General features: G+C 42.5%; 1 protein-coding gene across 5 annotated transcripts in view; it reads right to left on the reverse strand.

Annotated features, from left to right (window-relative positions):
* SEMA3F (semaphorin 3F) overlaps positions 1-24,435 on the reverse strand; it is a 174,838-nt gene that overhangs the window by 49,269 nt on the left and 101,134 nt on the right. For 4 of the 5 annotated variants that reach the window (XM_070738783.1, XM_070738780.1, XM_070738781.1 and 1 more), the window contains exon 3: positions 756-916. In XM_070738783.1, coding sequence (XP_070594884.1) covers positions 756-916 — 161 coding nt within the window. Of the gene's footprint in view, positions 1-755; positions 917-21,822; positions 21,896-24,435 lie in introns of those variants that run through there. The other variant, XM_070738784.1, reaches the window with a different exon arrangement.

A 24,435-nucleotide genomic window follows, 5' to 3' on the forward strand; every position in this document is an offset into this window, starting at 1 on the left:
AGAGACGAATATGACTAGTTATGTATTCCTGAATAGATCTACATGTTATTTCTTTCCATCCAAATCTGTCTCCTGAGTTAAAAATGGAAAATGACCCTCCATAGGCATATTTTTTGATCAAATAGCCTACAGATTATGTGTTGAATAGACTAGAGCCTAAAATAGAATTCTTTATTGGTCGAGTGTGATTGGACACACAAGGGATTTTTCTTTGGTGCATATGCTCTCAGTGTACATAAAAGAAAAGATACTTTCCTCTGGTTCCAAAGGACTCTTGAGCAAGCAGACAAAAAGATAAATAAGCACTGTGGCACAAGAAGTGCTTGTCTTTATTTAATACAGTACTTCTATTTTATATTGGGTAGACTATAAAATACTTCTATTTTATATTTGGTAGACTAATCTTATATTGAATGATGTAGGGGGAAAGGGGGGGGAAACCTCTGAAGAGACAAAATACTCTCCAAAAAAGCAAAAGAAAACTGTTCCTAAAAGTTCTGGACAAATATTGTTTAATATTTTGTTCATTGCATTAAGCACCAGCAAAAAATAATATATCAACTGTAGAGGATGGCTTTTTTTAAAAAAATGCAATCTTATTTTTAACTTACTTTTGCAGCAAAGATTCATCTGCTTCAATATCTGCCTATTGCAAATTCAGCACAGATTCAGAAGCATTTTGCTCCCCATCGAACAGAATTATTCCTACTATTTACTCCTGATAAGAATTTTTTTTTTTTTTTTAAAGTTCTTACAATCAAGGGTTCCCGATTGATATCATGAAGGTCCAGTGAGAGGATGTAGTCTTTGCTCCCCACATACATTCGGTCATGATCTTCATCCTTCAACAAGATTCGGTAGTCTGTTGAGTTGAGAAGGAAATTGAAGAAGCGTGCAGTTCCCGTGGCCTTGAGTTCTACAGGAACAAACACAAGGAAAGGCCTGTATTAATTGTCTTCTCTCCTGACTCCAAAACACAAACATTTGGGAATGGTATGCTTGAGTTAGGAGAAATCAACATCCAATCAAAATCCCCAAGTTCAGTAAGACATTTAACTCTTAAATATAGCAATATACATGTGTGCATAGACATTAACAAACTATTAAAAGAAACACTCATCTTGCAGCACTGCGGTGTGTAAATATAGCCTATCTTATGAGCCACGGTGACGCAGTGGTTAGAATGCAGTACTGCAGGCTACTTTTGCAGATTGCTGATTGCCAGCAGTTCGGCAATCACCAAGCTCAAGGTTAACTCAGCCTTCCATCCTTCTGAGGTGGGTAAAATGAGGAACCAGATTGTTGGGGAAAATATGCCAACTCTGTAAGCTGCTTAGAGAGGGTTGTAAAAGCACTATGAAGCTGTATATACATCTTAGTGCTATTGCTATCTCATGAGACCCCATCAACACAGATTTAGCTTGAATTATTGAAAACTGAGGTTTTCCAGTGCATCTAACTCTTATTATTTTTTATTAAATAATACTCAATCTGTAAGGCCCAAGAACATCTATGATACATATGAGGAAAAAAAATAGAAAAGCATTTCTATAAAACATTCTGCAAATTAAATAATAATAGTTAACCTGTTAAAAATATCAGTATGAGAATCAAACATCTGTTCAGTCTTATATACGATGAAACAACCCAGCCTTCATTGTATGCTTTTCAATAAATGTCAAATTTGGAACTGAGTATTTGAGAAATGGGATTTTACTTCTTAGCATGTTAGTTATATGAAAAAGGGTTTTTCCAGTTCTGGACACCTTGCAAATCAAGCATACTGAGATTGTCCAAGCATTGCCAAATAGCTGTGTGCAAAAATCTCCATATCAAGAACAAGTTCAGTTGTCCTACAGCTTTTTGAAAGCTTCTGAAGACCCACCTATGTAGCCAGACATGGGGAAATTAATATACCCCTAGCTACTATGTATGGATTGTTAGGTTGTGTGATTGTTTTTCTTTTTATAATGAGGGTTTTAAATTGTTTTTTAATATTAGATTTGTACATGTTGTATTGTTGTTATGAGCCGCTCTGATTCCTCGGAGAGGGGCGGCATACAAATCTAATAAATTATTATTAAATTATTTTATTACTTCTTTAGTCTTTGACTTCTTGCTGATGCTAATTATGTATTTATTTGCCCATATATTCTGAAACTCTGTTCCACTCTCTTTTCTCTGTCCTATTTGGATTAATGATCATATTTCCATTCTCTTTAAATATCTACGTATAGAAATGGATCTCAAGTTCAATGGAAGACACTTAAATTAACCTCAACCAATTGAGCAGGAACATCAACAATGGATAAGTTTTATATAGAAAAGGAGATTAGGCAAGGTTTGAGAAGGCTACGTTCTGCCCCTAAATGTGCTATGTATGAATAAATTATTTTCTTTTTCTCTAAATCTCCCTATTCAGTTCAGCTTGGGAACAGAATAGTGTCACAGTTTATCCATAAGTATTATCATATCAGATTTACAAGTTTGTAAATGAATTTTAGGTGTTGCTGTAAAAAAGATCCTACATCTACAGTCTATGAAAATACAATAATTGCTGTGGCCTAGAGGTGGAGCTCTTGCCTCACAATCAGGATGTTGTGAGTTTGATCCTAGGTAGATGCAGATGTAGGGTCTCTTGCTTGGACAGGGGGGTGGACTAGATCAGTGATTCCCAAACTTTTTCAGTCCACCCCCCCTTGATGCTACAAACTCATGCTCACTGCCCCCACCCCAACCCCTTCAGGTGGGTGTGGCTTGGTGGTCAGGTCACTGGGTAGGCGGGGCCAACTTGTAAAATGTGGTGAAATTGACTTAACAACGCTCTTGCTTACCAGGCAAAATTTTGAGCTCAATTGTGATCATAAATCTTCCTTCCTTCCTTCCTTCCTTCCTTCCTTCCTTCCTTCCTTCCTTCCTTCCTTCCTTCCTTCCTTCCTTCCCTCAACCCTCCCTCCCTCCCTCTCTCTCTCTGTGTCTTCCTTCCTACTATCTTTCTTTCTTTCTGGGGAAACGGCATCCCCAGACAGAGTAGGTATGCTGGTATGTATATAAAAAGCACAAAGAGAGGGAGTCAGCAGCCACAGCTTAAGGAACTTTGCGAAACATCGTGCCTACATGCAATGTTTGGTGAGGGAGGGGAAAGAGATACTTCCCTCTCTCGGCAGTGTTTTGCTTGAAAATGTTTGAGAACCAGACCAGAAAGAAGGAGGAAAGAGTCTTGCGAGGAAACACTGCTGATGCTTGCTGTCTGCAAGTTACAGACAAACAGAACCAAGTTCATTGAAGACCCTCACGCCTTGGGATGAATCAGATGCTTCGTTGGAGAAACTGCCTGCCAGTCCAAGCTTCCTAAATCTCTCGCTCCCCAGAGGCCCTCCCTCCCTTTCCGAAGAAAGCCCAACCCGAACCAAACTCCAGCCACCTCTTGGTCCTGGTAAAATTGTCTTTGAAAGGACGGTCTGCAGTTGAGTGGGAGGGGGAGAGATTTCCTGCACATTGTCAGCAGGGTCTCCTTGGAAGGCTTCCTCCTTGCAGGGCTTCTACCGCCCCCCTGGTCCCTCTTAGCAGCCCCCTGCTGCCCCCCTAGCTCTTACCACCCCCTAAGTCATCCCACGTACTGCCCATTTTGAAAACCACTGGACTAGATGACCTGCAAGGTCCCTTCCAACTCTGTTAATATGTAATCTGTAATCAGTTCCAAGAAGGAGACCCAATGTCTTAGACCAGTGATGGTGAACCTATGGCATGAATGCCACAGGTGGCATGTGGAGCCATATCTGATGGCACGCAAGCCGTTACCCTAACTTAGCTCCAACTAAGGCATTTTCAGCTTCCGGAGGGCCTCCGGAAGTGACAGGATGGGGCATTTTTGCCCTCCCCAGGCTCCAGGGTAGTCTACTGGGCCCACTGGAAGTTGGGAAATGGGCCATTTCTGGCCTCCAGAGAGCCTCGATGGGGGCGGGGGAGTGGCGAGGCCATTTTTGCCCCCCACAGGTATTGAATTATGGGTGTGGTCACTCATGTGTGTGTGTGTATCTTAGGCTGATTTCACACCTTGATTGAATTCACAGGTTACTCTTCCTGACAATTTCAAGTAAAAGCACACTGATAATTAACAACAGTTCCTTTTACAATGTACCAACACTGAATTTTAACCTGGAGGAATATAAACGTAAGCAAATCAATACATTGAGGAGTCATCATTTCACTCACATGAGACCCTTCCTGGAAACAAATCTACATGGAAATTGGCCTTCCAACATATCGAGAGCAAAGAGGGCAGCTTTAGCTGCTGTAAAGTGTTTGATAATTGCCACTGAATGTTCCCCACACCTCTGTACAATATGTCAATATAATTACCTTTTAAAAACAACAAATAACTAATTTAAGCTTTGTGGAAGTTTGCCAAAACTGCCAGCGAATTAATTACTTAGCCGGGCACAGAGCCCATACAGGTCCTTTGCTTGTGTAAGTGTGCTGTTCAGTGTGGAATGGGGCATACGACAATGCAGGTTTCCCACAGTGAACCTCTTGTCAGTGCAGTGCCCTAGGCCAAGACACTGTACTTAATTTGGGCAAGTTCTTTTAAGAAGGAGAATTGGAGCCGACACTCATTCAGAATTCTGTACTCACTTCTGGTTTGAGGATTATTGAATAGTTTGTTTCCTCAACTATTATTGTATTATCATCAAGAGGCTGTAAACACTGCAAAAGCCAGTCTATAGTAAACTTTCAGATACATGAGTTGACAATTCTTCCATCTGTTGGTGGGGTAGTCTGGTAGTTGTAGTCTACATAAATAGCCTGACCTCAGTTATTTAGCTTAATCTGTTAAGACTCATTCCATGTTTTCATGGCAATTATTATGTGATCTAGGGCAGTGTGGTCACTCAGTGGGCTTTTCAGCTGGAGAGCCAGCAACCCAGTCTAGTTTGAGATCTGAGTGCTATGCAACAGGAAGAGCTCCTGTCCCCTCACCCCAGGGCTTGCCAACCTAGCAGTTCGAAAGCATGCAAATGTAAGTACAGTGGTACCTCATGATACGAACCCCTCGCCATACGGACAACCCGAGATATGAACCCGGGGTTCAGATATTTTTTGCCTCTTCTTACAAACATTTTCCGTCTTACGAACCTGCCCCCACCGCCCGGCTGTCGCTTTTTGAAACAGCTGGGGGGCTTCCCAGCATCCTCCTGAACCCGAACGCCAAACCCAAACTTCCGGGTTCGGCATTCGGGAGGCTGCCGAGAAGACCCCGGCTGTTTCAAAAGGTGACAGCTGGGCGTCGGGGCTTCTTGGCGGCCACCCGAACCCGAACTTCTGCCAAGCTTCTGGGTTCGGCATTGGGAGAACGCTGAGAAGCACCCGGCTGTTTCAATTGAAACAGCCAGGCGGCGGCGGTTTTTTGCTGTTTTTTTTCGTTGCACGCATTAATTCATTTTTCATTGTTTCCTATGGGAAACAATGTTTCGCCTTACGAACCTCCCCTGGGGAACCAATTAGGTTTGTAAAATGAGGTATTACTGTAGACCAATAGAGGTAACACTTTGATGCGAAGGTAATCAGGGATTCACTAAGAGTCACTAAAGTTGAGAAACATTAGCTTACACTGAAGCTGCTCTACCTTTCTGTGATATCCACACAGTTTGGATAATTACTACCAATGATGCCATGATGCCTCTAATCCCAGAAGAGCTTCCAGCAGACCAGACAATGATATAAACCAGAAGGAAGCTGACCAGAAAGGCTTTAAGAGACCAAAGGAGAAAGGAGGAATTATATATCATAGTTAAATTCATCAGGTCAACAATTAGGCACATTATCTGGTTGTGAAGCAGATTGACTGTACCTTTCCAGCTGTCAAACACATATTCCCACAGGCAATTAAGCCTTTATTATTGCAACATATGAAACATATTCTGAATCCAGACATAATAAGAGATTGACCATTTCTGTGTGATGAAATAATGCACCAAAAAGATTAATAAAGCACACCAGTCATCTTACATTCAGATAACTGAGATTGCCCATTATGTCCATTATTATGTCACATTTACAGAAATTATTGCCAAAAGTATGGGGACACTTGATAATTACATTCCAAATGCATAACTGGTCCAGGGTACACATTGACTTCACTGGCCCTATTCAAAGGCAAACTTTTCTTGTAGTCATGGATGCATACTCGAGATAGCATTCATGAAAACCACCATGGCAGAGGTGGTCATCAAAGTACTACAGAGACTTTTTTCCATGCATGGTCTGCCTGATGTCCTGGTTTCAAACGATGGGCCCCAATTCATGGCCTTACAATTTGAAACCTATTTAGCAGAAGAGGGGACAAGAATTTTCTCACCATTCCATCCCTCCAGCAATGGTCAAGTGGAGAGAATGGTGAGATCATCAAAAGAAGCCCTTTCATGCATGGGCCCAGGCCATTGGCAAATGTGAATTGATAAATTTTTATTAGTGCAGCATATCACTCCTCATGCCACCACTGGTAGAAGTCCTTCCAAACTTCTAATGGGTTGCTGACTACAATCCCACCTAGATTGGCTATACTGTAACTACTCTGCCAAGGTCCCAGGAGACTACCATAGTCAGCTCCAAAACTTTAGCATAAGTATATGCCCACAACTATGCTGGGGGTCCTCTCTGGGTACCTGCCACAGTCACAGAGATCACTGGCCCTTGCTTTTACCGAGAACAGCTCGAAGATGGTAAAAGCTGGAGGCAGCATGTTGTCGAACTCCGAGGCTGACTCAGCCACTCCACTCTTAAGCTTCCCGAATTAACTTTTGAGCCAACACCTAACCAACAGGAACAATCACTCACTCCTAACAGAGAGAATTCAAGCCAACCAAGTCCAGAAGACTTATCTAGTGATACGCATGCCAGGGTCCTTAAAGCTCTAGCCACACCCTAGGCTGAAATCCAGAAGCTTCCATTGGTTGAGATTGGGAACAACAGAAGCTCGTCCGACCTGACCACTCACCCAGTTCTGACTGAGTTGCACAGGTCTGAAAGACCAACTAAATGCCCTGCCTATCTCTGTGAACTACGTCACATATTGGGTTAGCCCAAGTAAGAGGAGAGGGGTGTTATATTCTCAGACTGAAGCACATAGACTTCAGTCAGGTCCTCCATTCTGGAGGGAAAATACTGATTGCTGATTGGCTAGACTGTCTGGCAGCTCCCTATAAAAGGGCTGTCTGTCAGACAGAGCCTTTGCTGGATTGTAAATAGTTGCCAAATATAGACTTGTTGTTTTGAAGTCACTTCTGTCTGCCTGTTCCATTCACCCTATACAACACAAGTGATTCAGTAAGGAAAGTGAAGTCAATTATGAGGCAACAGATGACTCAATCAATCAATGATCAATCAATCAATCAATCAATCAATCAATCAATATGTTTGGTTTTTTTATGCAGGTATAGTATATTCAAGTGAAAATATAGCAACTCAGTATACACCATCTAAAATAATAAGTAGCATTATACATGCAGGTACAAAAATTGATTCCTTGTTCATTGCTCAATAGTCTTCAGAAAGACACCCCAAATATCTGATAGATCCAACCAATAATGTTATTCCTCAGGACATACAACCCCTAGTCCATACAAATGGTTCTTATGAGGGGAAGTTAAGACAATTCTGCTGCTGGATGTGTGTGGTGTTATGGGGGAGGCATCTTGAGAGAAATCCACACTTACCCTTACTCATAAAACACCCAATGCAAACTCTAACTTGTTCTCTTGACACTTTTCCTCCAACATTCAATTTCTCCATACGTTGCTTTTATGGCACCCTTTTGGAGTGAATTTGAGAGCTAGGCACTACTGGGGAGAGTGTTGCAGGATTATTTCTGGTACTGGTGGAAATGGTGTCAGGGCCTGGCTGGCTCTTCCCTGCCATCTTCTATGTCAGGGTAGGTGAGGGATTAATCATGTCTCCCTTGATTGCCTTAAAATAGTTGGCTACGACTGAGAGGAGAAAGAAACAAGAGGACCAAGCAAATTATGAAAACAAACAAGTTCTCCATCTAGCACAATATGTATCAGCAAAAATTCTTAAAATGTTTAAGTGATCCATTCTAAAGGAAAGAAGTTTGTAAGCTCAAAATTGTGCTATTCTTTTTTCTTCAGTTATTTCCCATGGTGCAATAACAAGGTTATGCAGATGTGAACAGATGAAATATTAATTGTGTAACTGCACTGTTATATTGACATGAGAGAAGGCTAGAATTAATAGATAACAAGAAAAGGGGAGAAAAAGAGCATGAGTGGAATGCAACAGGCTGCAAAATGCATATGCCCTTTAGCATGTTTCCTTGGAACACTGTATATTGGTGGGTGTATTTCACACACTCCCATTTTAACAAAGTAGACACTATTTGATGTTCATGCTGCTACCACATAGTAGAAATTTCATTACACAGCAATATTAGCATCCAAATACCTCTAGTATACATTCCACTGAGGAAAACACAAGATTATAACTAAGGGCTTAATCCTTAAAAGGGATTTTACAAGAGTTGAAGTTGTTGTTTTTTGTCATTAAACATATCTCCCAAAGGCAGTTGACTTTCACCTTCTGAAGAGGAGAACCATCTGACTTTTTTTTTTTACTGGCGCTAAAGCAAAATTATTATTATTACATTTTTATCTCACCTTACAAACCTGTAAACCTACTTAATACTCCCACCTGGTATTTTCCTCATAACCCTGTGAAGTGGGTTGGGAGGGAAAGAGAGGGAGAGAGAGACAGAGAGAGAGAGAGAGAATGCCAAAATCACCAAAGTTGCTTTCTCGCCTATAACAGTGATTCCCAATCTGAGGGCTGGGGCACTTTGGGGGTCAAACAACCATTTCACAGGGATCGTCTAAGACCATGGGAACAGACAAATTTCCCATGGTGTTAAGAACTAAAGCTTCTATTCTGGCACCTTGGAACATGTTTTTATAATCCGACCAATCAGGTGTTTATGGTGGGGGTGTCCTCTGACCTTCCTGCCAATCAGCTTAAAACTATATTGGGAGAAGTGGCACTAAGCTTATGGTTGGAGGTCACCACAACACGAGGAACTGTATTAAGGGGTCGTGGCATTAGAAAGGTTGAGAGCCACTGGCCTAGAATTTAGTCTCCTGGTTTCTAGGCCAGCAGCCTCACCATTATACTCAACTGCCTCTCCAAGGAATAGTCATCAGAAGTGTTAATTGTCCGACTTTAACTTTTGATCTACTTAGGAACACAGGCCCAATTATTTGACTATCCCAATTCCATAGCCTTGTCCAAGTATCAGAATTTCAAGGTAAACCAGGGCAACCTTGGGTTAAGAACAGAATCCACTGCAAATGGGTAGATGCTCAAGATAGCAACAACAGTATTTCATCCATTGACAGCAGGATAATAAGACGCAATGTCTAAGCCCATTATTATTTTATTAGATTTGTATGCCGCCCCTCTCCAGAGACTCGGAGTGGCTCACAAATCATCCCTCCACAATACCTAAAGGAGGACAATTCAAGGTTCTTGTCTATCAAAAACGGCACAAAGAGAAGGAATCAGGACAGGTAGTGGGTATTTGGAAATAAAGGACTATGGTTGGCTCTATCTCTTATTTATGTTCCACAAAAGAGAATGGCAAAAGAAAAATCCTGAAGCCCCTCTGAGTTTGCTTTCAGAAACCCACCTAAGAGGCAGAGAAAAGAAGCTTAGCTGTCATGAGAGGGAACTAAGATTTCATCAGGGACCAAAGACTGGTTATAGAAAGGGCAAACAAAAAACCAGATTAGCCCAGTGGCTTTCACCATTGTTTTCAAAATGGCCTTGAATTCTCTAATCAGGTTTATTCAGTAGATAAAGCTTGGCTTTTGTTAGCTTAACTAGTTTGCTCTTCTTGGGTGAGATCAGCCATCCTCACCTCCTGGATTGTAATAATGTTTCTGCCATTTGACTGAACTGCCAAACTTTCTTTGAAAGCAAGAGAAACACTTGCAAAATGCTTTGTCAGCCATAATCATTTCTCTCTACCAAATCTGTCTTCTTCTACAAGCTAGCAGAACTACTAAGCAAGAATGAACCATCCCACTACCAAACTACTGTCATCAACCACTAGCTGGAGACATACATCCATGCTAGAGATCCAAGACGCCTCCCTCCTTCCCCTGTGTATTCTACAGCCAAGATAGTACAGCGGTACCTCCACTTAAGAACTTAATTCATTCCGTGGCCAGGTTCTTAAGTAGAAACGTTCTTAAGTAGAAGCAATTTTCCCCATAGGAATCAATGTAAAAGCAAATAATGCGTGCAAACCCATTAGGAAAGAAATAAAAGCTCAGAATTTGGGTGGGAAGAGGAGGAGGAAGAAGAGGAGGAGGAGAGTCACTGCTGAAGAGAGAAGGTGAGGTGAGTGTCCCCTTTTGCCTTTCCATGCCCAGACGCTCCAGGAGGCAACCTTGCGCCAGATATGTGGGAGGCAGCGCAAGGGAGTCACCATAGTGAAGTGGTTTATTCCCTCTCCAAGCGACCAGAGAAAGGAAAATGTTCCGTTCACTCTGGACTGCCAAAGCCTCCTTAAGCACCACTGAAAGGCTCCTCTGGCAGCCCAGATGGCCGGGATTAAAGGGGGAATTGCAGGAAACTGGCTGGGCCTTCGTGCCGCTCTCATATTTCCTGGGAAATTTTTCTGGGCTTAGGTTCTTAAGTAGAGAATGGTTCTTAAGAAGAGGCAAAAAAATCTTGAACACCTGGTTCTTATCTAGAAAAGTTCTTAAGTAGAGGTGTTCTTAAGTAGAGGTACCACTGTACTAAAAAATTAGAGCTTCTGAGGCAGTGTTTCTCAACCTTGGCAGTTTGAAGATGTGTGGACTTCAACTCCCAGAATTCCCCAGCCAGCGTTGCTGGCTGGGGAATTCTGGGAGTTGAAGTCCACACATCTTCAAACCTCCAAGGTTGAGAAACACTGTTCTGAGGTAATAAACTAAGCAGTAAAACAAAGTCAGGCTTGTCTGAAATATCTGACTAATAGATACACAAATGTAGAAACATATGTATCAGAAAAATGTTGGTGTCACCTAAAACCCAATAATGCGACTTAATTTAATTTAATTTAATTTAATTTATTTGATTTCTATGCCGCCCAATCCCGTAGGACTCAGGGCGGTTTACCACAATAAAAACAATACAATGATACAATAATAAAAAAGAAGTCAAACAATAACAATAAATAAAACCTCAAGACCCTAACAAACCCAATTATAACCCCCCCAACCCCCCCCCCCATCTAACAAACATCCATACCAACAAACATAATCCGGGCACATCTGGGGTTAAAATTCACAGTCCCCAGGCCTGTCCCAGGTTTTAAGAGCTTTTTGAAAAGCCAGTAAAGTGGGAGCAGTGTGCACATTGGAGGGGGACTGGTTCCATAAAGTCGGGGCGGCAACAGAAAAGGCCCTCCCCCACGATCCTGCCAACCTAAATTGCTTAGTCGACGGGACCTGGAGGAGGCCGATTTTGTGCGGTCTAATAGGTCTCTGGGAGGTATGTGGCAGGAGACGGTCCCGTAAATAGTCTTGTGACTATTTAGATTTGTGTTCTCCACAAAATTTCCAGGTCCCTCTTTGGGTTTTAGGTGACTCTAACATTTTACTAACTTTTTTCCCATTGATACTGAATGAAGGATTTCCGTTGAGGCTTTGTTTTAGGTTGCAGTGAACACACTAAGCACTCGGGATTCATGATGGGCATTGCAGAATTTCCCGAGGACAAAAGTGAGACATTTTTAAAGATTTTGAAACAAGTGCTCCTTAGAGCCCCTTTCATCCATTTACTCTCACCGCTTCCTAGGGCAATGCAATGTTTGACTTCAACATTTTTGGTCAATTTCAGTGAACAGCAAGACAATTATAATGTGTGCAGTAGGTTCAATCTGAAAGGGACTCCAAAAATTATATTTCAACTTAACTCGTTTATTTTACTAAACTGAATAGAAATATGATAAGGTCATTTCCAATCCTGAACAGTGGGAGACTCTCTCAAGGTGTGTGACTTGGAGCAAATATAATTGGTATAATAACCTCGGTATACTAACAACAAAAGATTTAAGTGCCAAAGCTCACTGCAACAACATAGCCAAGAAGGCTTCAAGAGTTGTAAACCTAATCCTACGTAGCTTCTGCTCTGGCAATCTCACACTACTTACCAGAGCTTACAAAACTTTTGCCAGACCCATCCTCGAATACAGCTCATCCGTTTGGAACCCATATCGCATCTCAGACATCAACACCCTTGAAAATGTCCAAAGATACTTCACCAGAAGAGCCCTTCACTCCTCCACTCGAAACAGAATACCCTACGAGACTAGACTTTCAATCCTGGGCCTAGAAAGCCTAGAACTAAGACGCCTTAAACAAGATCTAAGCATTGCCCACAAGATCATATGCTGCAACGTCCTGCCTGTCAGCGACTACTTCAGCTTCAACCACAACAACACAAGAGCACACAACAGATTTAAACTTATTATTAACCGCTCTAAACTTGACTGTAAAAAATATGACTTCAATAACCGAGTTGTCGAAGCGTGGAACTCATTACCGCACTCTATAGTGTCATCCTCCAAACCCCCAACAATTTACCCTTAGATTATCTATGGTTGACCTATCCAGATTCCTAAGAGGTCAGTAAGGGGCGAGTACAAGTGCACTAGAGTGCCTTCCGTCCCCTGTCCTATTACTCTCCTATATCTCCTATATCTCTTCTTCTATTCTTTCATTGATATATTCTATTCCTATATCTTCTTTTCTATTATTTCTTAGATATATTTTACTATGAGTATCTCCTCTATAACCTTCATCATGTATTTTACTATGTGCATATATACTAAAACCCTCATTGTGTATTGGACAAAATCAATCAATCAATCAATCAATCAATCAATATCCCTCAAAAAGCATGGACTAGAAGCCTACTTAGTGAGAATCTTATGTGCCTCAGAAACAGAAGTGCTGGGAAAGTTAGAAAGCTGCTCCTTGGAAACTCACTCATTTCAGCCAAGGGGGCAGCAAAGCACTACTGGTTACTTTCAGTCAAATATATAAGGACATTAATTCCACATATCTCAGATCAGTTTTGAAGCTGGGCTGGGGCTTGCTTTGTTTAAGCACAGCAAGACAGAAAATTATTTTACATTACACTGCTGGTGTTTGGGAAAAGATGTTTCTCCCTGGAATGTGCCCAAGCTACTCACACCTCTTTTTCTTCCATCCTATCTGTCCTCTACACTTCGATTCTTAATGGTTGTTCTCTTTGGCACCTGGCCATTAAAAAAAAAAATCCCAAGTGCAAAGTTCCTGTTTGAAGCTCTATGGAAGAAAAGATCTTAGATCTTTAGAAGGGAGGAGGGATACCTCTTGCTCCATAAAGAATTCCTGTATGGCTGGAATGTCTCTCTGCCTCCCATAATGTGGTCACATATCTTGCAGGAAGAATAAGCAAACATTATTGAGAAGAAGTGGGAAGCTTCCCCGTCCTAACAGCAACTGAGAAACACTTCACTTTTTTGCGTGTGTTAAATGCACACAAAAATGGTAGGGAGGATGCCTCACATGCCTCACATAGTTTTACTCAAGTGCTTGGACGAATGATGATGTTACATTCCAAATTCTGAAAAATCAGAAGCTCATCTAGTAAGGGGTCAACTAGATGGAGGTGTTATTGTTGAGTCATGGGTTGATCTTTGTATATGCATACTAAAAAAACAGTGATGGATGGTGAACCTATGGCATGGGTGCCACAGGTGCCATGCGGAGCCATATCTGCTGGCACATGATCCATTACCCTAGCTCAGCTCCAACATGCATATGTATGCCAGCCAGCTGATTTTTGGCTTGCACAGAGGTTCTGGGAGGGCGTTTTTGGCTTTCAGAGAGCCTCTGGGGGGGGGGATGGAGAAGGGTGTTTTTACCCTCTGCCGGCACCAGGGAAGCCTTTGGAGCCTGGGGAGGACAAAGTACGAGCCTACTGAGTCCACTAGAAGTTGGGAAACAGGCCATTTCTGGCTTCCAGAGGGCCTCCATGGGGCATGGAAAACTGTTTTCACCCTCCTCAGGCACTGAATTATGGGTGTGGGCACTCAAACATGTGCAATAGCATGTGCACGCTCTTTCGGCACCCAATGAAAAAAAGGTTTGCCATAACTGCTATAGGGCCATGATGGCGAACCTATGGCATGAATGCCCCAGGTGGCACATGGAGCAATATTGGAGGTCACGCAAGGTGTTGCCCTATGTCAGCTCCAGCATGCATGTGTGTGCTAGCCAGTTGATTTTCGTCCTTGGGGAAGGCAGTTTCGCCCTCTGGAGGCTTCCGGGAAGCTTCCTGAACCCCCCACCCAATGAGCAATCTGGACGTTTGTAAAAATGGAATTCTGGTTTGTCCTTTGTGCTGTTTTTTATACTACAGGTTTCAGGAAGTTTCCCTGAAGGCTCCAGAGTGCAAAAAACAGCCCAACGGGCAAACTGGAAGTCTATTTTTCTGAACTTCTGGTTTGCCCGTTGGGCCATTTTTTCACCATCCCAGGCTAAAGTGAGGCCTGTGCACATGCACAGGGACAAGGGTGGTTGTGCGCATGTGCAGTGGCAGCACGGGGGGATGAGTGTAAGTGGAGGGAAGGGAACGCATATTAGCACATGGACACCTCCCCTCTTTTGGCACTCAAAGCAAAAAAGGTTCACAATCACTGCTAGATGAAAACAGTCTCTGCACTCAGACACTCCTAAGATTTGGTCTGGTTTTCCTTTGCACTGAGAGAAGAGAGAAAATTGCCTATATCAGTGATTGTGAACCTTTTTAACCTCAGGTGCCGAAAGAGCTTGAGTGCACACTATCACACATGCGCCCATGCCCATACCCATAATTCACCTCGAGGTTCGACTGCTGCAATGCTCTCTATATGGGACTACCTTTGAAGAGTGTTCGGAAACTTCAGCTCGTCCAAAATGCAGCCGTGTGAGCAGTCTTGGGCCTTCCAAGAAATGCCCATATCTCACCATGACTCTGCGGACTGCATTGGCTACCAATCCGTTTCTGGGCACAATTCAAAGTGTTGGTTATGACCTATAAAGCCCTTCATGGCATAGTACCAGATTATTCCCGAGACCGCCTTCTGCTGCACAAATCCTGGCGTCCGGTGAGCTCCCACAGAGTTGGCCTCCTTAGGGTCCCATCGACCTAGGGAAGAGCCTTCTCTGTGAGAGCCCCGACCCTCTGGAATCAACTCCCCCCAGAGATTCGTACTGCCCCCACCATCCTTGCCTTCTGAAAGAACTTAAAAATTCATCTTTGCTGCCAGGCTTGGGACTTTAGAACTTCCCCCTGATCAATGAATGTTTTAAGTATGAGTGTTGAATGATTGGTTTGATAGGTTTTTACTTTCTTTTAATTGAATTTAATGGTTGTTTTTAAATGTAGTATTAATTGGATTTATATTATTGTTCTGTTTTTGTATATAGATTAGATTAGATTAGATTTATTGGATTTATATGCCGCCCCTCTCCGCAAACTCGGGGCGGCTCACAACAATAATAAAAAACAGCACAGTACATAATACCAAATCCAATGCCCACCAATCTAATTACAATTTAAAATTAGTAATCTCATAAAAACAGTATATATAAAAAACAGGCACACAGTCAATCAATCAACAAACAACATGGGCAAGGGGGAGGTGTTTTAGTTCCCCCATGCTTGATGGCAGAGGTGGGTCTTAAGGAGTTTACGAAAGGCAGGGAGGGTGGGGGCAATCCTAATCTCAGGGGGGAGCTGGTTCCAGAGGGTCGGGCCCCCCACAGAGAAGGCTCTTCCCTTGGGTCCCGCCAGACGACATTGTTTAGTCGACGGGACCCGGAGAAGGCCAACTCTGTGGGACCTAACCGGTCGCTGGGATTCGTGCGGCAGGAGGCGGTCCCGAAGATATTCTGGTCCGGTGCCATGAAGGGCTTTATAGGTCATAACCAACACTTTGAATTGTGACCGGAAAAAACTGATCGGCAACCAATGCAGACTGCGGAGTGTTGGAGTGATATGGGCATACTTGGAGAAGCCCATAATTGCTCTCGCAGCTGCATTCTGCACGATCTGAAGTTTCCAAACACTTTTCAAAGGTAGCCCCATGTAGAGAGCGTTACAGTAGTTGAGCCTCGAGGTGATGAGGGCATGAGTGACTGTGAGCAATGACTCCCGGTCCAAATAGGGCCGCAACTGGTGCACCAGGCGAACCTGGGCAAATGCCCCCCTCGCCACAGCTGAAAGGTGTGAGCCTTCCTGAATCCTCGGAGAGGGGCGGCATACAAATCCAATTAATTAATTAATTAATTAATTAATTAAACAAACAAACAAACAAACAAACAAACAAACAAATACCTGGGGAGGGTGAAAACAGCTTTGCCTTTACCCCAGAGGCCCTTTGGAGGCCAGAAACAACCTGTTTCCCAACTTCTGGTGGGCCCAGTAGGCTCCTGTTTCACCCTCCCCAGGTTCCAAAGGCTTCCCTGGAGCCAGCGTAGAGTAAAAACGCTCCCCCCTGAGCCAAAAATGCCCTCCCAGATCCTCTGTGGGAGTCAAAAATCAGCTGGCCAGCATACTCATGCATGTTGGAGTTGAGCTAGGGCAACAGCTTGCGTGCCAGCAGATTATGGCTCCGCGTGCCACCTGTGGCACCCGTGCCATAGGTTCACCATCACTGGCCTATATAGTAGCTTAACTTTAATTTTAAAACAAAACAGACTAGCAGATATTGTTACCAGGACAACATGAAATCAATTTCATTAGTGCTTACTTTAGGCAACTAGTCACCCAGTGACATTTTGCCACATTCAAAAATAAAAGGGGTGGACAAGTTTGAAAGGGCTCAGGGTATTCACACACAATATTTCTGGGTGCATATAGGGAATGTCCACTTGTGCATTTTATATTACATTACATCTTCTGACTTTTAATGGTTCTCAATGTGTGTGGCAATGATGCCCTGCACATCCAAATCTCTTGCGGTGAGGTTAGCTCATAGGATTCACTGACCTCAGTTGTGGATACGGTAGAAAGGGTATGCAAAGAAGTCATCCAAAAGGAAACATTTTTCCTATCTGTGCCTAGGGATTCTCTGAGTGAACTTGCCTTACTTCTTGGAAGGAGGAACCCTGCGGATGTCATTCCTCAGGAATCCTGAACGCTGGGTGGCATTAGCTGCTTCACTGCTTAACAAGCAGTGGTCCAACCCCATCTATTTACTCCCTCTGCCTGCCTACTCTGGCCTCCATATAACTAATTCCCTACATCCAGTCATCCTATCATCCCCATCCTAATGTTCCCTTTTGTTCGTATCCATTTCATGTATTCATAATTATGTTTATATTTATATCTGTTATCTAATACAGTACGTGCTTGAATGGCTGTATGACGGTCTTGGTATATTCGGGTTTCTTCCTGTGTAGGATTTAGAAATTTCTGGTGATGTTTCGACGAGGTCTCACTCGTCATCTTCAGGCTGGTGCTTCTGTCCTTGTTCTAGGGTGAACATACAGAACAAGGACAGAAGCACCAGCCTGAAGATGACGAGTGGGACCTTGTCAAAACGTTGCCAGAAATTTCTAAATCCTACATGGGAAGAAACCCGAATATACCAAGACCGTGGGTTTCTTCCTGTGTAGGATTTGGAAATTTCTGGTGACGTTTCGACGAAGTCCCACTTGTCATCTTCAGGCTGGTGTTTCTGTCCTTGTTCTAGGGCGAACACAGCGAGACCTGAGCTGCCTTCCTTCTATAAATACTGGTGGCTGGGTGTGGTTTGATGGCTCAGCAGTTGCCTGCTGTGTAGAAACTTCCTGGTGAGTCAGTGGGGTAGCACCTGGGGTCGATGATGTAGCTGAGGTATGCTGATTAGTTAATGGTTGTTGATTAGGCGTGATTTTGACAGTACTAAATTAATTTCCAAAACAGAACACTACAGCAAAAGAATAATCATGGAAGCCATCGAGATAGAAAAACATCCCCAAAATATGAACAAGCGGGATGATACCTCCCGCTACCAGACATCTGGAAACCAGCCCTCAAACATAACTCAGACATAAAAACTGAAACCAGACTCAGAACACACATTGCAAAACAATCAAGTAGCCTGCAAGCTCCAACTACTCAGGATATCACGCCTAATCAACAACCATTAACTAATCAGCATACTTCAGCTACATCAACGACCCCAGATGTTACCCCACTGACTCACCAGGAAGTTTCTACACAGCAGGCAATTGCTGAGCCGTCAAACCACACCCAGCCACCAGTATTTATAAAAGGAAGGCAGCTTAGGTCTCGCAGTGTTCACCTTAGAACAAGGACAGAAACACCAGCCTGAAGATGATAAGTGGGACCTCATCGAAACGTCGCCAGAAATTCCCAAATCCTACACGGGAAGAAACCCGAATATACCAAGACCGTCATATATATATATGACCGTCATATATATATATATATATTAATATACTTCTCCCCAAGTATCCTATTTTGCTTATTTAAGCTCATTCACAACTCATTCATGATCGGTTGTAGAAGTCTGTGTAATGGGATTCATTTGGGTGGAAACCAAGTTATGCAAGAACCAGTTGCTGCACAATATTAATTATTTCTCGTTTTTCATCAAAGGATTTTAAGATCCTAGTGGGTTTTTCAAAATCAAACTTTTAAATTGTAACAACCAGCTTGAAAGTAAGTGCATGTTTTGGTGGCGAATTTAAGGCTAGTAATAAAAATTCATTCCATGACTGCAACCCTGCTTGTGCATTTCACACATGAGCAGACTTTTCAATCCTTAAAGAGCTCCTCGTCCCAATTACTTTGTGACAAGCAATATCATGTAGTCACGAAGATAGTCTCGCTGTAGCTCCTCCAAGAACCCACCCAGGAGAAAATCAACAGCACATGAAGCCAAGGAAGCATTAAATCTCCACCACGCATGCCCTAGCAAGTGTCAGTATCTTTACAGCTCACATTTTTGAAATGTACTGTATTTTCCGGGAGAAAAGAGGCAGCCCTCCATGTTAACCAAGTTCCAAATTCTATCTTATAGTACATAGGGGGAGGAAATTTTTCCTCTCCCATAAGCTATTTTTAGTTCCAATGCTAGAGAAGTGCTTGAAAGAGTTTAATGAGGGTCATGAATATTCAGGCACTAAATGAGGCACACAGATGGCAGCCAGGAGTGCTACAGATGCCTTGGGTACAAGCCAGAGTTTCATTATCATCCTCCGTGTAACCAGAAATACAGCAGGCCTTCCTCTGCCTAGTAGTACTGTCACCCATTCATATTTTTATCCACCCAGCCCCATCAGCCTTTCTTTTACCTGCTAGCTGGTAAATGATATCTATTCTTTGGCTTTTTTCGTTGAAATATATAATTAGACATTATTAGAAGAACATGTCACAAAATCAATGTACATGCTGGAATAGTTACAGCTGAGGGGATATTAGGTTGGATTTGGACTATGAAGTTCACTACTGTAAAGTCTACCAAATAAGACACCAGTAGGCCAGGGAAACTCACGAATGGTATATTGGGAATAGTAAAGATAACGTGCAACTGCAACTGTCTAACGACAACAACAACAAGATGGCCGTGCCTGGCAGCTATTTATATCCCTTGCTGCCAGGCTGAGCCAGCCAATCCAGGCTCTGTATTTTCCCGCCCAAGGATAAGGGGTGGGCCACATTTTCCAACTGTCCTCTGGACACAACTACATCCCCTTAAAGCAGTGCTTCTCGAATAGTGGGGTGCAACCCCCCCTCTGTGTGTGTGGTGTGATGCCAGGGGGGGCGTATGACTCTGAGTAATGAGCTTTTTTTGCCACAGGGAGTAGGATGCGCATCCTACCTGACACTTGTACCGGTACCTCCGTCGCATTCCTCGGCAGCCCATTCTGAAAGAAAATATCTCACAAGTTCAATCAAACATCTCGAACTCGTGAGACATTTTCTTTAGAACGGGCTGCCCTGGACATAACACTGAGGAACACAACAGAGGTACTGGTACAAATGTCAGGTAGGACCTGTGTCTTGCAGTGGGGTGCAGTTTGATGGTGACTGGTCGACTGGGGCGGGCCACAATATTTACAGTCGCGGTGGAGAGTTGGGGGCATGCAAAATGTTTACTTCTTCCTGGGGAGTGGCATAACAGAAAATAATTGGAAAGCACTGCCTTAAAGAAATAGGCATCACTTTAGACATCAAGATTGCTGCCAAGATCCAATAGGTTTACATGAAGAAAGATGTAGCTAGCAGTCTTGAACATACTTGGCCTTCACAGCTATGCTTGTACTTCAAGAATCTTATTAAATGAGCCTTCCAGAAGGCGGATGGCAATACATTAAAGAGGATCTAGGAGAAAGGTTGGCAATATTTAGGCAATTCCAAAATAACACGATAATTAGTCAGTTTCAAGCTAATAGCCAGTCTACAATATCAAAGGCCTTTTGAAATAAGATCTAGATTAGATTAGATTAATTTGATTAGATTAGATTTATTGGATTTATATGCCGCCCCTCTCCGGAAACTCGGGGCGGCTCACAGCAATAATAAAAACAGTACACAGTACAAATCCAATTCCCACCAATCTAATTACAATTTTAAATTTAAAAAATCATAAAACAATCCCAACATATATGCATATTAATGACTTTTTACAGTTTATATATACTGTGGTTCATGGCATCATACAACAATATATGAACCCAGCCAGTGTGTTTATTCAAAACATGATAATGGAGTGTGTGATCTATATACCTCTTTCTGTTAGTGGCATATTATTCTCAGCAGTGGGGTCAGCTGGTAGAATACCCTATAAGTGAGGAGAGTTCACCCGGTGCTAACACTTCATTACAATAAACACACAAATCATTACACATGCAAATCTCAGTCTGTTTGAAAGGTTTTGGCTGCTCTTTTGGTATCCTGGTTTAATTGTGTTAATCTTTTCTTATACATAGACTTTTAAGGTACAGATTAAATATGTTAATAGGGATACAAAGCAGAATGCAAGAATGATAAATGATAGCTACGTAAAAGCATCAATTATGTTACCCCCAGTGAAGGGCTGCAAAAAAGTTTACTACCACACTGTGTGTGGTTTGCTGGCCATGTGACCAGGCGGAAGTGGCTTGAAAATCATGTGACCGGGGGGTGGTTTAAAGGTCATGTGATTGGCTTAAAGATGGCCAATGTGACGTCACTCACCTCAAGGGTTTGAGTTAGGGTGCCTGGCCTCTTCTCGCCTCAAAGAGATACAATTTCCTTATCTATTTACTATTATTGATCATCCAAAATATACTACAGTATTTAATTCTATGTATATATGCCATAAGTGTACATATATATTACGCACAGGCACACAAAAATATACATTATCTACTATATAAACTGTATGTGCATTTATACACACACACACACACACACACAGCTCTTCTAAAATTATGCACATTCAACCTCATTTACTGTGATACCAAAAACATACCCAGAGCCCAGAAGGGAAAAAAAGAAAAAAATGCAAACTTTTTCTACCAGTTCTCCGTACCTGACCAAATTTTTTCTACTGGTTCTGCGTACCTGACCATACCTGTAGCAGCCCATCACTGGTTACCACCCCTCTCCCCAATGATATTTTACATTACTGAATTATATTTTAACAAAACATTTTATGTTGAAAGTGTCCAAAATATCCAAAGCTACCTAAGACCTTCTGGCATGGCAAAATCCCAGTGATGGCCTTTTCATACTCACTCATAAGGCAAGGAGGGTTTTGGTGTGTGATGCTGGCTGGTGGTCATGTATCTGTGGATCTGACTACTGACTAGTACCAGTCAAGCAGCCATTGCTTCCAAAATCCTTGACTGCGCTGCAGCCCTCCTCTTCCTTGAAACTCCAAATCCATTTACATTCTTGGAAAGAACGGGGGGGGGGGGGAAGCAGCCCAGTGGAATGTGCCTGTTTTCATTTCTCTTCTGAGTTGCTGCAATCTCAACTATGCCCGTTATTGCTGAAATAATAAGCCTTTCAAGGTCATCCAAGTACTTCAACAAGAAAGGGGAGGGAGGAGAAACTAATATGCCTGAGGAGAGATATTTTTGCTACACAGATTTCTTTCCCTCTGAGTTCTGACTTTTCCAGAAGTTGTAGGAAGTGACACAAGACACAGGGGGACTAAGCACACTGGGGATTGTTGTCAGTGCCAGGGCTGGCTTGGCCTGTTTAATTTCAAGGGCCAAGAGACTCCTTTCACCTGAACAACAGGAATCATGATTTTTTTTTTAAAAAAAAAAGTGAGAGGGGAAGAAAGGAACAACAGGCATCTGGAGCAAAAAAATGTTTTGAACCTCATACTGTGGAAAGGAAAATGACTCAAAGCTGTTCTATAAAAATCTGACATGCTTCTCTCTCTGCTCCTTGAAAAGAATGGAAACAATATTTTTGCAGGGACTAAGAACTCACCAAGACTAAGAACTCACCAAGACTCACCATCAGGGTCTGTTTTGAAAACTTTGCTAGACAAGAAATCAAGCTCAAGTATCCATATGTTACCAAGCGCAAGTAACTCCCGACCCATGGCCCAGTATTTAATTATCCTACATACCTTTTCCCCTAAAGCAATGGTTCTCAACCTTTCTAATCTTTCTCAATCTTTTCTCAAGCCGTGACCCCTTAATACAGTTTAATATTGTTTTATTCTTTTCCATTCACGTTGTGGTGATCTAGCAAAGTTTTCAAAACAGATCCTGATGGTGAGTCTTGGTGAGTTCTTAAACCCTGCAAAAATATTGTTTCCATTCCTTTTCCATTCATGTTGTGGTGACCTCCAACCATAAGCTTAGTGCCACTTCTCCCAACATAGCTTTAAGCTGATTGGCAGGAAGGTCAGAGTAAGGCCACTGTAAACGCCTGATTGGTCGGATTGTAAAAATATTTTCCAAGGCACCAGAATAGAAGCTTTAGTTCCTAACACCATGGAAAATTTATCATTTCCTATGGTCTTAGTCGACCCTCTGAAATGGTCATTCGACCCCCAAAGGGGTCCCGACCCCCAGGTTGAGAATCACTGCCCTAAAGCAAAGTACTGGAAGCAGTTGCGGGTGAAAAATCAGGAGCAACACAATGGTTAGGACAACAGGGTTATTTTCTCACATATCCTGGTTTCCAGTTTAACTGCAGCCTGCGTATGGGCTTCTGATTATACATTAATATTTTTTTTTAAAAAGAATGATATCCATGTCTTGTGTAGCCTGGGCATAAAGAGGACAAATGGTTGGCTCCTCTCTCTTTTTATGAAATTAAATGCTCTGTGTTTGTAGATAGCCAGACTACAAGGGAATCTCCTGCCTGTCACAAAACACTTTGTGTTTTATATAAAATGGGAATGCAGCATACCTACTCATAATCACCTAGCAACAAAAAGAGAGATGCAGGTTCTTGTTGTTCTAACATTTCATCTCAATTCTAGAAGATTACTCCCCAGAGAATTAAGACCCACGTGATGAAAAACAAAACTGTTTCCTGATGGAAGTTCCGTAAGAATTTCCAAGCCATTCAGAAGAATGACTGACTAAGCCATGCCAGGAATATCACAAAACACTGAATATTGGAGCGAGGAAGGAAGTAGAGAAGCAGCCTGTAGCCATGCCTTTCAGCAACCAATGTGAGGAGCAACTTGGGCCACTTCTTGCAAGACCACACCAACCCTGTCTGAAGGGGCAGCAGGCCAAGACGGAACAAATGGATGCGGGAGTTTGGATAGAGCTCTTTGCCATGTGGCTGGTGTGCTGTCCTTTGGTACAGTGAAATACACAGACTCTGTTTAAGTAACAGCCAACTGCCAATTTGTTGGCTGTTCTTTGTGAAACAATGGGAATGATTGTCCTTTACACTAGTCAGCAAAACCTCTGGGGCAGCTCTGACTTATAAATCCAGAGCAGAATGTGGCTTTGTGAGAAAACATTGCTTACTGCAGTGCAGAAATACCTATCTAAACCACGATCCAGGAACTTAATGTCATTTCCCCCCCAATCCAATGCCTTTAAAATATTATTAGATGTCAACTCCCATAAATCTCTAGCAATTCTCAGAGTTGGTCAAACATATCTGGAAGCCACCCAGTTGGGGAAGGCTAACTTAAATTGTTTACCAACCTCTTCCCAACCTTGCTTGTTATTTCATAAATGTAATATTATTTATACTTAAATTCAGAGTAGTGAATGAAATGTGTTTCTTTTATCCATTATGCTTGGAATAAGCCAGAGGTAAACCAATATGGTGGTACCTACAAAGTGGCCAGGAGCTGAGAGCTGGTTTTTAAAGACTCTTTATTGCTTTCAGTACTGAATTCGGTTCTTCGTTTTCTGC

The sequence above is a fragment of the Erythrolamprus reginae genome, chromosome 2 (genome assembly GCF_031021105.1).
Source record: "Erythrolamprus reginae isolate rEryReg1 chromosome 2, rEryReg1.hap1, whole genome shotgun sequence".
NCBI classification, from domain to species: domain Eukaryota; kingdom Metazoa; phylum Chordata; class Lepidosauria; order Squamata; family Dipsadidae; genus Erythrolamprus; species Erythrolamprus reginae.